Raw genomic sequence first — 14037 nt, 5'->3', positions numbered from 1 at the left:
ATTTGTCGGTCATTCAAATGCATACATACATAGTTGTCAGTTGCATATTGCGTTGTATAATTAATTATTATAAATAATTGAGCTCAGGTTGAAATGCAGATAACATGAGACCAGAGTAAAATGCAAGGTAGTACTACTTACTTTTAACGTTGGTGTTTTACAAAGAATCAAATTTGGGTCGGGGTGCAAAGTATCTCATCTTACTTTTTTTTTTCTTTTCTTTTTTAACACTGATCACATAAGGTTTAAAAATGTTTGTAATGTTTTTAATATAATTAGCTAAACTACTTGCTGCTATGTTATCTTTTTTAAATCGGCATCTTTCACCACATTAAACACAATCTTTTAAGTGAATGTGGTTATGATAGTTACGTTAAAATGATACAAAATAAGTTTTGTATTCACAAGTTAAAATTCATATGCATGTGTGGGCGAACATTAGTGGTTCACATGCATAAGCGGCAACATGACAACATGTACTGTGTCTGTGTGCGTGTCTGTTTGTGTGTGTGTGTGTGTTTCGTGTGTGTGTGTGTGTGTGTGTGTGAGAGAGAGAGGGAGGGGTGAACAGAGAGAGAGAGGAAGGGAGGGGCGAGGGTGTGTGTGTGTGTATGTCTGTTTTTCGTGTATGTGTGTGTGTGTGTGTGTGTGTGTGTGTGTGTGTGTGTGTGTGTGTGTGTGTGTGTGTGTGTGTTTCATGTGTATAATGGTACACAAGCACAAGAAAGTTGTAGGAGTGTGTGTATGGATGAATATTATACTCTTTCCCACATTTTGACCATAAACAAAAAAAAAAAGTGTGACTAAGTTGAATAAATCACTCAAAATTCAAAGAAAGTAGTCTTATGTATGTTAAGTATGTTATGTGTTCAAATGCCATGTGTGATTTTGTGTGATCTGATGAGAAATACCATATTTATGGTACAGGGAATGTTGATGTGAAATGTTTTTTTTTTTTTTTTTTACTTCTCACTGGCTAGCTCATTCGAACTGAAAACGCAATTTCCGGTAGAGTGAACGGGCATGGGAAAAATAGGTGTGGAGGGATAAAGGGAGTGAACACAGATCCCCGGGCCAGAACGAAGCAGGCACAGCCAGATGAGTACGGAGCAGCGGAGGACGCAGGAGGGCCGAGGACAGTGTGTGTGAGAGAGAGAGGGAGGGTGAACCAGAGAGAGAGGAAGGTAGGGCGAGGGTGTGTGTGTGTGTGTGTGTGTGTGTGTGTGTGTGTGTGTGTGTGTGTGTGTGTGTGTGTGTGTGTGTGTGTGTGTGTGTGTTGTGTGTGTGCGTGTGTGTCAGAGCAGAGGTTGACCCCTGACCTTAGACCCAGTAGACACAGAAACAGTTGCCACAGAAATGACGCGCCTTCCTCCGGCTCGCGGGAGACAGCTGTTTTTGGTGAGCACTCAGTTCATACAGAAAGAGCTGCAGAAACAAGTTCTGAAAATATAGGGTTTAACATCCATAATAATTTCTCCTTTGCAATATTGTAATATTGTAATGTACTTGGAGCAGCAGAGGACACTGGGAACCGAAAATACGAACCAGAGCGATGCATGCACAGACCCGTCAACATTTTGGCACTCCCTCTTTCTGGAAGGTTCTGGAAGGATTGCGTCAGAAACACCTGTCGAACATCAATCAAAATTTTGACAGGTCGTGACCTCTTAACCTGTCAGTCATCAATCAAACCCAAATTCCAAGTTGACAGAAACCCCCATCTATATCTCTCTGACATGGTATGCATGGTAGTCCATATGCCCTGCAACTGCACTGTTGTGCTTTGGCAGGCAGTTGTGCAATTACAGTGGATCATCTGCCGGAGGCTTTCTGGGGCAGCAGTCTTACTAGTCATAACTGGCAGGAACCGGTTGTCCACGAGTTTCCATCCCCAATCCACTGTGTTCATGTCACCTTCCTTTCCAATCCACACCATGATCTGGAAGTAAACTCTTTTGGCAGTGATATTTGGTTGAGGACTCAATTGGAGGCAGACATTATGGGGTAACAAATGATTTGGCGGTAACGATTTTCTTGCTAAAAAGGTTGTAGCGCAAAGAGGCAAGTAAATCGGGACTCTTTCCGCCAAACAACACTGCCATTGCCTTGGTCCCATGGTCCTCTATGACGTTCCTTGCTTGATGTGGGAGCAGAAACACATTTGCACAGGACTGGATGGTTGATTCACCATTCATAAGTTTCTGGAATGCTGTCTGTCTGCCAACACTAAAAGTGTGTGAAGTTGTATCACATCCTGTGAAGGCATGAATAAACAGCAACTGGAAACACAAGTCACTTCCCAGGACTTGTTTCATCTCACTGATGTTGTAACCCGGAAGTGGGTCGGTTTGTCTTGAAATGGGCGGGGCTTTAACCGGTATGTTATTTTAAGCATGCAGTTGATATGGGTTGATCAGAAATTGTTATATTTATTGCTGATTAGAAAACTATTTACATGACATTTTTTTATGATCAGTGTGATTTTTTTTTTTTGGGTTCTTTTTTATTTTTTTTATTTTCACACCAGGTATGTATGTGTGTGTGTGTGTGTGTGTGTGTGTGTGAGAGAGAGGGGGGGGGACTGTGTTCTACGGATCAAATAGTCCGACGCTGTTTTTCAGTTTTTCTGTTTAGAGCCAGCTGACGGTTTAAAAAAGAAAAACAATCTCCGACAGGCAGAGACGCAACGTGAGTCTCATTCTACCAAGCACCACGTCTGAACAAACTCCACGTTTACCAGAACTCTACTGGTTAATAAGGAAGTACTACAAACCAAAGTAAAAAACAAACCTGAAGCTGAAGAAACCCTAAACGTTAACGGAAAAGACCCGCGAACCTGAGTGACTGAGGGAGAGACAGAGAGAGAGAGAGAGAGAGAGAGAGAGAGAGAGAGAGAGCTGTTCTGTGTGAGTGAGCAGAGCGGGACACAGCAACACAATACATCTGTATGTGTGTAGGGGAGGGGCTCTGTGACGACTAGCCTATCACAGAACGCAGACACAGTCAGCTACTCAATGAGGATTTTTATTCAATCCGAGCACAGATATTGACTCGTATTACTCGTATAATACTCGTACTCGGCAAAAGTGCTTTATCCGTACCGGATACTCGTTTCAGCCGAGTATCCGGCTCAACTCTAGTAAAGAGTTTAGGAAAGTTGTTAAAAGTATTGAAAAAAGTGTCATAGCGATTGTGAAAAACTGTAATAAGAATGTATGAAATACGTTTTCCTCCTCGAGGACACCCCTCAACTAACTGACTAAGTCTTCCTGGTATTCAGAAGGTTAATAAATGTCTGCTAAGGTTTGTGTAAACTAAAGAGAAAATACATTTATTTATAACCATTTCTTCCACAAAAGACAAAACACTGCATAACAAATATTTTGTTTTAATGCTTTAATCTTTATTGTTTCTTTAGCAGTTAGTGCATTCCCCCAAATATCTTCATCTCTAAGAGTTAATACATTTCAGATTAAATCAGCAGAACATTTTAATATGAGACTGCAGTCTGTAAGTATTTCACTGTAGAAAGAGCTCGTTTATCAGTTTCTAAAGATGTGGAGGGGATCTTCTCTGGTTTTGTGCTGCTCTACACCCTTCAGCTCTGGGGGCTGACACAGAGCTATCCAGACCATCAGATGGATGCAGTCGTCTCCTCCAACAAGAACCTGCAGTAAAAAGAGGAAACTTCTACGTATTAACAAATGCATTCATCATGATGTGTTGTTGAACAGTGAGGATCTTCTACCAGCAGGGATGTGTTTAACTGATCTTTAGGCCGACTTCAAACGTGTCCGTTTTTATTTCGGCTCCCATGGTAACAGGTTAGAGCTTGCACACTGCCTGCGTGACACGCACGTCTCAGGCGCGGCTCAAGCCGTGTCATTTTGGCACAAATACATTAAATAAATGACATTTTGATGTTTGAAAGTCTCTAGGTTTTGACATAAATGCAGATATAAATGTAATTTAAAAAAATATATAATACTAAATAATTATCGATTTTCTAATATTGCACCTGTCAATACAGAACAAAATATTCTGGAGCCTATTTTGCCGTCAATCCTGCCGAGGTTGTCTTTGCTGTAATCAGATCAGAATATATTTATGTTTATGTTTATGGGAAACATCCATGTGTACAGGCAAGGCTAGCAGCAGCAGCACCGCAAACACACCTTTCTGGTGTGGAAAGACATAGAAAACGCCACGCAGCCGCCACGTAACAGGCTCACGCCACACAGGCAGTGTAGCCAGCCTTAGTCTCCTGCTATACATTTTCTTCAGGCTGATTCAAGACAGGGTGATCAGGACACCCACGGAGGGCGGAGGGGTCCTGATTACACTGTCGGGGTTGTATTCGTTAACAACTGCCTCGCTCTACATTACCCCTTACATATTATACAAAGACACATTTCTTTTTTCAAATATCTCAATATAATTTACCTTGATGATGAAGTTTTCTCCGTTCACAAACTGAAAGACGGATTCACTCCTGTATTTAAGTGCTGTGTATTCCCCATAATTATGTCCTGTCTCTTTTTCCACTAGGGGCTTCACCTGTGTATGCATGAAACAAAATATGATGTAAATCCAGACTGAAATGTGTGTGTGGAGGTTGTTGTGTAAAATAAAGGCAGATTGAAACTCATCTTCTGAGTTGTTTCAGTTGCATCCATTGTCTCACTCCATTTTTCAAGCCCAGCCATTGTCACAAGTTTGGAGAAGTCAACTGTCTGCCTTTACATGTCTCTAGTATTCATTTGCAGCTGGTTATCAGATGTATTTATACTGTGTAGCTGCCTCTGAATGCAGACTGGCTCTAATACATGACGTTTTGGGTGGAGTTACAGTACAGGTGTAACCACAGCCCCCACATGATTGTGCTGAAAAAAAACAATGTATTGTATTTGCACACACACACACACACACACACACACACACACACACACACACACACACACACACAAATACACTTAAACTCTTAAACCTCTTTCAAGAATGCTTGGCAGGAGTTTGAGGAAGAAGTGCAGACACCTATCAAAATATTTTACTTTCATAACCATGCCTTAAACAAAGGCAGCCAAAGTACAGACAGGTTTTCTGCTTTGCACTTTGTTTGCAATTCTGCAACACAGCTTACAGTTTTTTCGTTTTCAGTTTAACGTCTTCCATTGCTTCGCTTCTGGCCGGCGACCAATAGACTGGGAGGGGGTAGCTTTGCTCTCACTCAGGAATAGCTTACATATTGAAATTAAGTTTGAACACATTTAAATGGTTTCTGATAGACGCTTACCAGGAAGACTGCTCTCTGTATCCTCGCCTATAGCTCCTTGATGCTCGCTCCTCGGTGATCCCTTCTCGATGATCCCTCCTCGATGTGTGAATGCGTCACACGAAATTCAGACGTGGGGGAGTGATTTCTAAATCACACGAGGTCCCCAGATGATATTGATCCTGTGCATATAGGGCTTAACGTTCACACAAGCTGGCACAGAGCCAGAAGTATGAGGAAACAGAACGTCAGACCCATCAACAGATGAATGTGAAACAGTCTATTTGGGCAGACATGTTCCGGGACCTCCCTTCACAGTTGGAGATCTCAATATTAAACCCAGTGTTACATCCTTCTGTCAGACAAACCAGGTGGAGAACTGAATGTGACTTTGCAGCTTCTCTCGCCCCCATTGGACCGAGATCAAATGCTTAGAAAAGTCACCTAACTGCTGAGTGGCAGCAGCCGGAGTCTGAGAAGAGTGGGAGAATATTTGTGGAATTTGTTTCAACATAATTAAACTTGATATGATTGACATGAGGAACACATCAGGTGATGTTGTTGCAACACTGAACCAAATGGTTCAAGGGGTCTGCCCATTTTTCAGACAAAAAAAGCACACACACACAAAAAGGGAGGGGAAACACAGGATAAAACAGAAAACTGCCCAGCACAATTAGTGCACTCGACATATGAACAGCAAAGGACCTGGATTACATTTGGGTAAGTGACATAAGAACAAACTGAAATGCTTTTGTGTGTGTGTGTGTGTGTGTGTGTGTGTGTGTGTGTCTGTGTGTGTGTCTGTGTGTGTGTGTGTGTGTCTGTGTGTGTGTGTGTGTGTGTGTGTGTGTGTGTGTGTGTATTTGTGTTATTCAAACATCTTCCAGAAAAGTCAAGAGTCAACCTGTTCTCATTCCGAACTCGCAAAATAAGGACGTTTGGACAGTGGCTGTCAGCGTCTGATGAGACGAAAAAGGCGTCTTTCAGCGTGTTTGTGTAACACACCGGGGAGAGCAGCAGTTAGAGAGGATTTAGAGAATAGTATGTAAGGGAGAATTTCCACGTAAGGAGGGTGGTTGGGGTGGTGGTCTGCGTGTGTGTGTGTGTGTGTGTGTGTGTGTGTGTGTGTGCGCACTTCTTCCTCAACTATAACCATAGCCTAGATAATATATAAATAGATAGAAAGGCTAACAAAGAAGTCCTCACTGGCTTTGAATGACCCTGCCGTATATGTTTGAATAACGTTGCGAGGCCAGTCACCCATAACGGTATTTATCTTGACGCTAGTCTCGCATTACAAGTAGAGATGGTCCGATACCATTTTTTGCTTCCCAATATCGATTCCAATACCTGAACTTGTGTATCGGCCGTTACCGAGTACCGATCCGATACCAGTGTGTCATATATTTTATTATGTTTTAACAGCTGAATACTATCTCTGTATGATGATATGATGTATAACAGCTGTATACTACTATCTCTGTATGGATGATATAATGTATAACAGCTGTATACTACTATCTCTGTATGGATGATATGATGTATAACAGCTGTATACTACTATCTCTGTATGGATGTGATATTATTTCTATCTTTGTTGTCGGTCTGGCTCAGGTTAAACTCTTTGTGAAACATGAACGCCACAGAACTTTCTTTTATTATTCAGTTTGACAGTCAATTATAACGAAAAAAGAACATAAATAAACTACCTTAAAACGGCATTGACGGACTGACATGTTGCTTTGCAAAAGTCATATTAGTGTTTTCATTTAGGGCAATGTCTAGGTGTGAAAACAAAGAAAAGGGGAGCGATAGGAGTTGTCCTTGATCTGTCCATTAATTTCTAATAAGGGAGAAATCTTTGTTCTGTTATCTGTGTTTTCCAAAGTCTTTAAGACAATGGGCAAAGGCTTCAGTCCAAAACAAAATAAATGATCCCAAAAATAATTAGTCCATTGAAAATAAATATACCACCAATTACAAAAGCATATATTCAACAACCGCAATTTTGCACTGTATAGAGCTATCTAATATTTTCCAAACGCTTTCAAGGGGGAAGAATGTGCTGCATGATTAATCTTTACTGGGTTAGTAATTTGGTCAATAAATTGCTATTTTTTTGGAGAAAATCAATGTCTACCATCCTTCTTTTGCACGTGTCACTCTATGTGCAACACTTAACACCCTGAGAAGAAGGTTAGTGTAACAATCTGTGTTGCTACACTAACCTTTGTTTTGAAAAAAATATTTACAAACTAGGGAATAAAAATAATAAAAACCAACAAACCAAAAATAATAGAAGAAAGAAACGACAACAGATGGATCAAAACAAAAATTCAAATATAATGATGAATCACTTATTCCATATACTAATATTCTCGCATGAAGAAAGAATACCAAGCAATTTAGAGAAAATATTACAATGATAAAAAAGCATTCACTCACAAAACTCTCTGACTGGATTTACATACTCAATGCTGTCTGCATCTATTGTGTTAAATGAGGTGTGAACACAGAGTGCCTCCTGGACAGTCCTTCATTTGAATGAAAGCTAGGCTATACAAAAACAGACAGACTTCATTAATACAGCAGACACTAAAAGATGTTGTGAGAATAACTTAACTTAATCAAGGAACAGGAAAATGGATTTAAAGTTAAACCAGATTAAGACTGCAAGGTAGTCCCCATTTTGTCCATATAGGACAACACTAAACATAAATAGAAAATGTAATCAAATGGAACTAATTATTTTATTATTATTATATCAGCTTTACACAGTTCATACATTTTGTTTTACTGGAGAAATTTTGGTTCAAATCAAATGAGATAAATGTGGGAAAAATTCCAAAAGCATTCTTGCAATGTTTCCTAAAAGACCACAATCAAATTTTCTGGATCTGCTGTGTCTAATCATAATTCATCATTATGCCAAATCAAAACCTACTTTTTGTTCACAGCTTGGCCAAATCAGTTCTAACCTCCTCTATTGGTTGGGAGGGGGCCTGAGCAGGTGTACAGTGTGTAAGGTGGTGCCAATTCGCTCCTGTTTTACCTCTAACTTTCGGGGCGTGGGTGGAGCGCTCAATCACTTCCACCGTCCTGTCCACCTAGGTTCAGCCCATTTTTTCTTGTGAACCTTCAACCTCCCCCAATCTCCAGGCCCTTACAGGAGTCTGTTTCGTTCTGCGGTGCTTCGGTGGCAGCTTGGACCTGTGACGAAAAAAACGTAGTTACTTAAAAAACTTAATTAGTGAGAGCCATCATATGATCTTCTGCTCTTATCTGCCACAAATCCAACACTGGGCCCAGACCGCTATCTCTGGGCAGCCCTGGCATTTGTAGAGTCTCCCACCACTGTAAACATTTACACTTTTCACAGTTGTTTATCAAATTACAGAGTTTGGCAGGTGCCACCAAACGACCATCATGTGCTCTCCAAAGACCTCCATCTGTCTTTTTTGTGCCCATTAAAACCACTGGTTTTGTTCATAGGGGCCTGCCTGTTCCTGCATTCTCAGTATGTGTTCTTCAGCTAATTCTAGGCTGTTGTTTGTTTGTAGACATATCAATTGACTGTCTGTCTATGTTGTAGCCTCTGCCTTTGTAACTGCTTATCCTAGCGTTTGTTTAGTATCGGTGCCTCTTCCTCTCGGTGAATCATAAGGCATTGGTGCTGGGGGAACTCCGGTAGGACAATCTTTGGCCCAGTGTGTAAGGTGTCCACAGGTTGGTGGTGATGGCGCAGTGGATATGCCACATGCCTTTGGTGTGGGAGACCTGGGTTCGATTCCCACTGTGATACATCATCCACTGTGTCCCTAAGCAAGGCACTTAATCCCTAGTTGCTCCAGAAGTGTGTGACCTCTGACATATATAGCAATTGTAAGTTGCTTTGGATAAAAGTGTCAGCAAAATGACATGTAATGTGTAACAGCCAGTGAATCCTCTTGGTCTGGACCTATACTGTCTTCTTTTGTGTGGTGTCTGGTACTGCATGAGGTATGGTTGTGGCAGGACTGGCTCTGCCATGATGTTAAGTCATCTATCTTTGACTTCTACAGATCAGTAGGTTTTTTTATTATATAGAATGAAAATGAAAACAAATAATCTATGTAAATCCCTGTTTGGTGTTTGATGACACTTGCCTCTGAATGTTTTATCAGGTCGGGTTTACGAATGCTCACAATGGTGGGGAAATGCACAAAACAATTTAGAAATTCAATAGATTTTTATCTTAATTATCTAGCTTAGTGATTTTACTTCAGAGTTGTTATTTGTTGTTATGCAATTTTCATTTTCTTCATTTATTTTATTTTCCTAACATTACCTTTTCTGACCACTATAGTAGAATATTTCTATTTTTATTGTAGCACCTTTCTTTGTTGGCATAAATGGAGTAATAAAAATAATTATGCTCTGTTGTAATGATTTAATTTGTCCACTGGATGGAGCCAAAATACACTATTACGAACGCCAAATTTGTTTTTACTTGTAATGATTTACTTTCTCCACCAGATGGAGCCACTGTTCCTTTCTGCCAACCACAGGGACTCGATCGTGTTTTTTGCCTCCAACGTCGCCTTCCAGACAGCTAACCCTAACCCTAAACATAACCAATTGCTGCGCTGCCTGGGAGGAGATGTTAGGGAAAAAAAACACCAAAGACCTTTTAATATTCACAATCCCTGCCACAGAGTAAAACATAAGGTACTGATTTCTTTCAACTTAAATTCACCTCATAAGCAGCCAAGCTTCTACCTTTTCAGTCGGACAGTCATATGAGGTGAATGTTTATCAGTTAAAATCCTCCCCACATTTCCCCAGACACTACAAAGCAGCGTCAATGAACTCTGTTTTGTTTAAAACACACTGCACGAGCAGCCTTCCGCTTTCTCCCAATTCAACACAAACGGTCCTGTTTAAAATTAGTTTACAGTAATATATGTAATTGTTTCCTATTTTCACATGAGCACTAGGCTCAGTCTTGTGACCTCACAGAGAATTTTACTCTATCGCCATCTCGCTCGGTCTTCTAACACTATGGCCGCGGGGTCTTCCCATGGGGCACAACTTCCGCCGTTGCTGCAAAGTCAGCTGGCCAGTTCCTACCGCCTCACAGCTGTTACATTGGCTTCTTAAGTCTTATTTTTGCTTCCATGCCTCAGAGATAATTTAACAAGGTCTAACCCGGCCGCCTCAGACAGTCTTCTAATTGTGTACCCGACTAAAATGCTTTTCATGGGCCTCAGACTTATAATGTGCACTTTCTAATACCATGGATCTTTTACAGGCTTTTAAGCTTCACACATAATCACATACAATTACTTAAAAATGTTTTGTCATATCATTTCAATGATGTTTCAATTGGTATTACTTTAAATCACTTTTTAGATTTTAACAGACTTACAGAGTTGATGCTGCTGAATTCTCACACCTAAAAATCTTCTAAATAAGCTGTGCAGAGTTTTGATAAAACAGGTCTCTGGCTTAACTTTCAATTTTGGGCCCGTGTGAGAATTCCAGCAGTCATCAGCTCCCTGTCCTTCAATTTGTCTTTGTCCTATGTCCTCTCAAAAACCACATCTTGGGTCACCAACTGCTGCATATTTCTTGAGTTTTTGAGAAAGTAGAGAGGCTCGGTCCAATGAAGATTTAACATAAAGATTTAAGATTCACATAAAACAATTCCTCTCCGACCCTCCACGTGTTCACTATATCCTCCTGGACATGTGGGCAGTTCCTTTTCCACACATGGATTATTGGATGGCATGTTGGGCGCATCTCATTGGTTTTCTTCATTGCCCGCATAAGGTGGGCATACCTCTAACATAATGCACGTTTGATATTACTCTCGGACATAGATGACAGGTTCTAACATGTGGATGTCAATTCATTTCAAGCTACAGGAATAAACATTATTTTGACATAATCTAGTCTGCACGCCAGCAGGGCTTGACTCCAAGACTGATAGACAAAAGGTTTCTTCCTGCCGTGTGAACAAAGAGCTTCCTCCTGTATGCTAAGTGACAGACATGATCTAATTAACACAATAGGCTTAAGAATCAGTATGAAAAAAAAGAGATTGAATTGGGTCAATAGCATTGATACAATTCTTCTCGCCTAACCCATCTCCAGCATACATTGAATACATCAAAACATAAAAGTACATTGATATCAGCATTGTTTTAACTTTTTTAAACTCAACAGTATCATCTGGGTACCTCGTGTGATTTAGAAATTATCCTGCCACATCTGAGTTTCCTGTGGCGCATTCACACGGGATACGCAAAGCCTGCTTTTACCTCTATTTACGGAAAATAGGGGTTATGGCAGCACACAAGGTGATCATGTGTGTTGCCAATTTCAGATAGTTTTTTGCATTTTGAAGAGAAGGGTTTTCCCAATAATTGCAAGATTTTTTTTTATAATTAAGTTTCTAATGTAAGAAACAGTGTGTAGTGTTTAGCAAGAGCTGTGTTGCAGAATTGCAAAAAAATTGCAAAGCAGAAAACCTGTTTGTAATGTGGGTGTCTTTATTTAAGGCATGGTTACAAAAGTAAAATGTTTTGATACTTTTGTTTAAGCTTTCAATTTAAGTGTGTGTGTGTGTGTGTGTGTCTGCACTTCCTCAAACTCCTGCCAAGCATTCTTGAAAGAAGTTTAAGGAAGAAGTTTGAGGAAGAAGTGCAGACAGACACAGGCGTTTTCATCAGCAGTGTAGTGCTATTTGTTTTAGTACTGGATGCGTGCGCATTCACGTGCACAGTGACATTGAGGCTCGTTTCAAAGGTTATGTAACCACTGTTCCTGATCTTTATACATTTAAATCCATTTTTAACTCATCCATGATGCATTGCTATATCCCTGATGTTTATTCCTGTTCTTGTGGCTCTGTGTGTGTGATATTTCACAGAGCGATGGCAGATTGGATGAAGAGTTGGAGGCTCCTGATCCTCTTCAGCCTCCTCAGCCTCACTGAACTAATGGGTGAGAAACATTTTACTTTTTAACAACCTTGAGTTTAAGCTTTAACTTTTTGATATTAATGAACGTCCGTTACATTCAACCCATTGCCAAAATGAGTTGCTACAAAGCTAATTAAGACTATCAGCTCCACACAACTCTCTCTGTATTCCTCACTATCTGACCCGTTCTCACTCAGAACTCGTAAAATACAGACGCTTGAGCAGTGTCTCTCAGCATCAGATACGACGCAAAAATCCAGCAGCTACGGGGAGCTTTAAGAGTAGAATGTAGAGAGACAACGGTAGAGAGTAGTATGTAGAGAGACAACAGTAGAGAGTAGTATGTAGAGAGACAACAGTAGAGAGTAGTATGTAGAGAGACAACACTAGAGAGTAGTATGTAGAGAGACAGCAGTAGAGAGTAGTATGTAGAGAGACAATAGTAGAGTAGTATGTAGAGAGACAACAGTAGAGAGTAGTATGTAGAGAGACAACAGTAGAGAGTAGTATGTAGAGAGACAGCAGTAGAGAGTAGTATGTAGAGACAGCAGTAGAGAGTAGTATGTAGAGACAGCAGTAGAGAGTAGTATGTAGAGAGTAGTATGTAGAGACAGCAGTAGAGAGTAGTATGTAGAGAGTAGTATGTAGAGAGACAACAGTAGAGAGTAGTATGTAGAGAGTAGTATGTAGAGAGACAATAGTAGAGTAGTATGTAGAGAGACAACAGTAGAGAGTAGTATGTAGAGAGACAACAGTAGAGAGTAGTATGTAGAGAGACAGCAGTAGAGAGTAGTATGTAGAGACAGCAGTAGAGAGTAGTATGTAGAGACAGCAGTAGAGAGTAGTATGTAGAGAGTAGTATGTAGAGAGACAACAGTAGAGAGTAGTATGTAGAGAGTAGTATGTAGAGAGACAACAGTAGAGAGTAGTATGTAGAGAGACAACAGTAGAGAGTAGTATGTAGAGAGACAACAGTAGAGAGTAGTATGTAGAGAGACAACAGTAGAGAGTAGTATATGGAGAGACAGCAGTAGAGAGTAGTGAGAGACAGCAGTAGAGAGTAGTATGTAGAGAGACAACAGTAGAGAGTAGTATGTAGAGAGACAACAGTAGAGAGTAGTATGTGGAGAGACAGCAGTAGAGAGTAGTATGAAGAGAGACAACAGTAGAGAGTAGTATGTAGAGAGACAACAGTAGAGAGTAGTATGTAGAGAGACAACAGTAGAGAGTAGTATGTGGAGAGACAGCAGTAGAGAGTAGTATGAAGAGAGACAACAGTAGAGAGTAGTATGTAGAGAGACAACAGTAGAGAGTAGTATGTAGAGAGACAACAGTAGAGAGTAGTATGTGGAGAGACAGCAGTAGAGAGTAGTATGTAGAGAGACAACAGTAGAGAGTAGTATGTGGAGAGACAGCAGTAGAGAGTAGTATGAAGAGAGACAACAGTAGAGAGTAGTATGAAGAGAGACAACAGTAGAGAGTAGTATGTAGAGAGACAGCAGTAGAGAGTAGTATGTAGAGAGACAACAGTAGAGAGTAGTATGAAGAGAGACAACGGTAGATAGTAGTATGTAGAGAGACTGGCCAACACTATGTTTTTGTTAACCCTTTCCTTGACGGGGTTACAGGTGCATAGCATCAGCGACATCCACACTAGATATTAAACCTGTTTCAAGCCCTTTGAACTTGTAGTTGTTCGTCCTGTGTCACTAACAGACAAGTTCGCAAAGTCTCACTTGAAGCACTAAAATTTTTTTTTAAAGTTTTTTAATATTATAATTTTTAGGGGGCCTGAGA

General features: G+C 40.4%; 1 protein-coding gene across 1 annotated transcript in view; it reads left to right on the top strand.

Annotated features, from left to right (window-relative positions):
• Positions 1-14037, top strand: part of LOC116062598 (iron-regulated protein FrpC-like) — a 125157-nt gene that overhangs the window by 94382 nt on the left and 16738 nt on the right. Inside the window, exon 2 of the mRNA XM_031317289.2 lies at positions 12189-12262. Coding sequence (XP_031173149.1) covers positions 12193-12262 — 70 coding nt within the window. The 5' untranslated portion in view covers positions 12189-12192. The remainder of the gene's footprint in view (positions 1-12188; positions 12263-14037) is intronic.

The sequence above is a fragment of the Sander lucioperca genome, chromosome 2 (genome assembly GCF_008315115.2).
Source record: "Sander lucioperca isolate FBNREF2018 chromosome 2, SLUC_FBN_1.2, whole genome shotgun sequence".
In the NCBI taxonomy this organism is placed as follows: domain Eukaryota; kingdom Metazoa; phylum Chordata; class Actinopteri; order Perciformes; family Percidae; genus Sander; species Sander lucioperca.
Note: the sequence above shows the minus strand (reverse complement) of the source record. Positions and strands in the feature narration are given on the sequence as shown.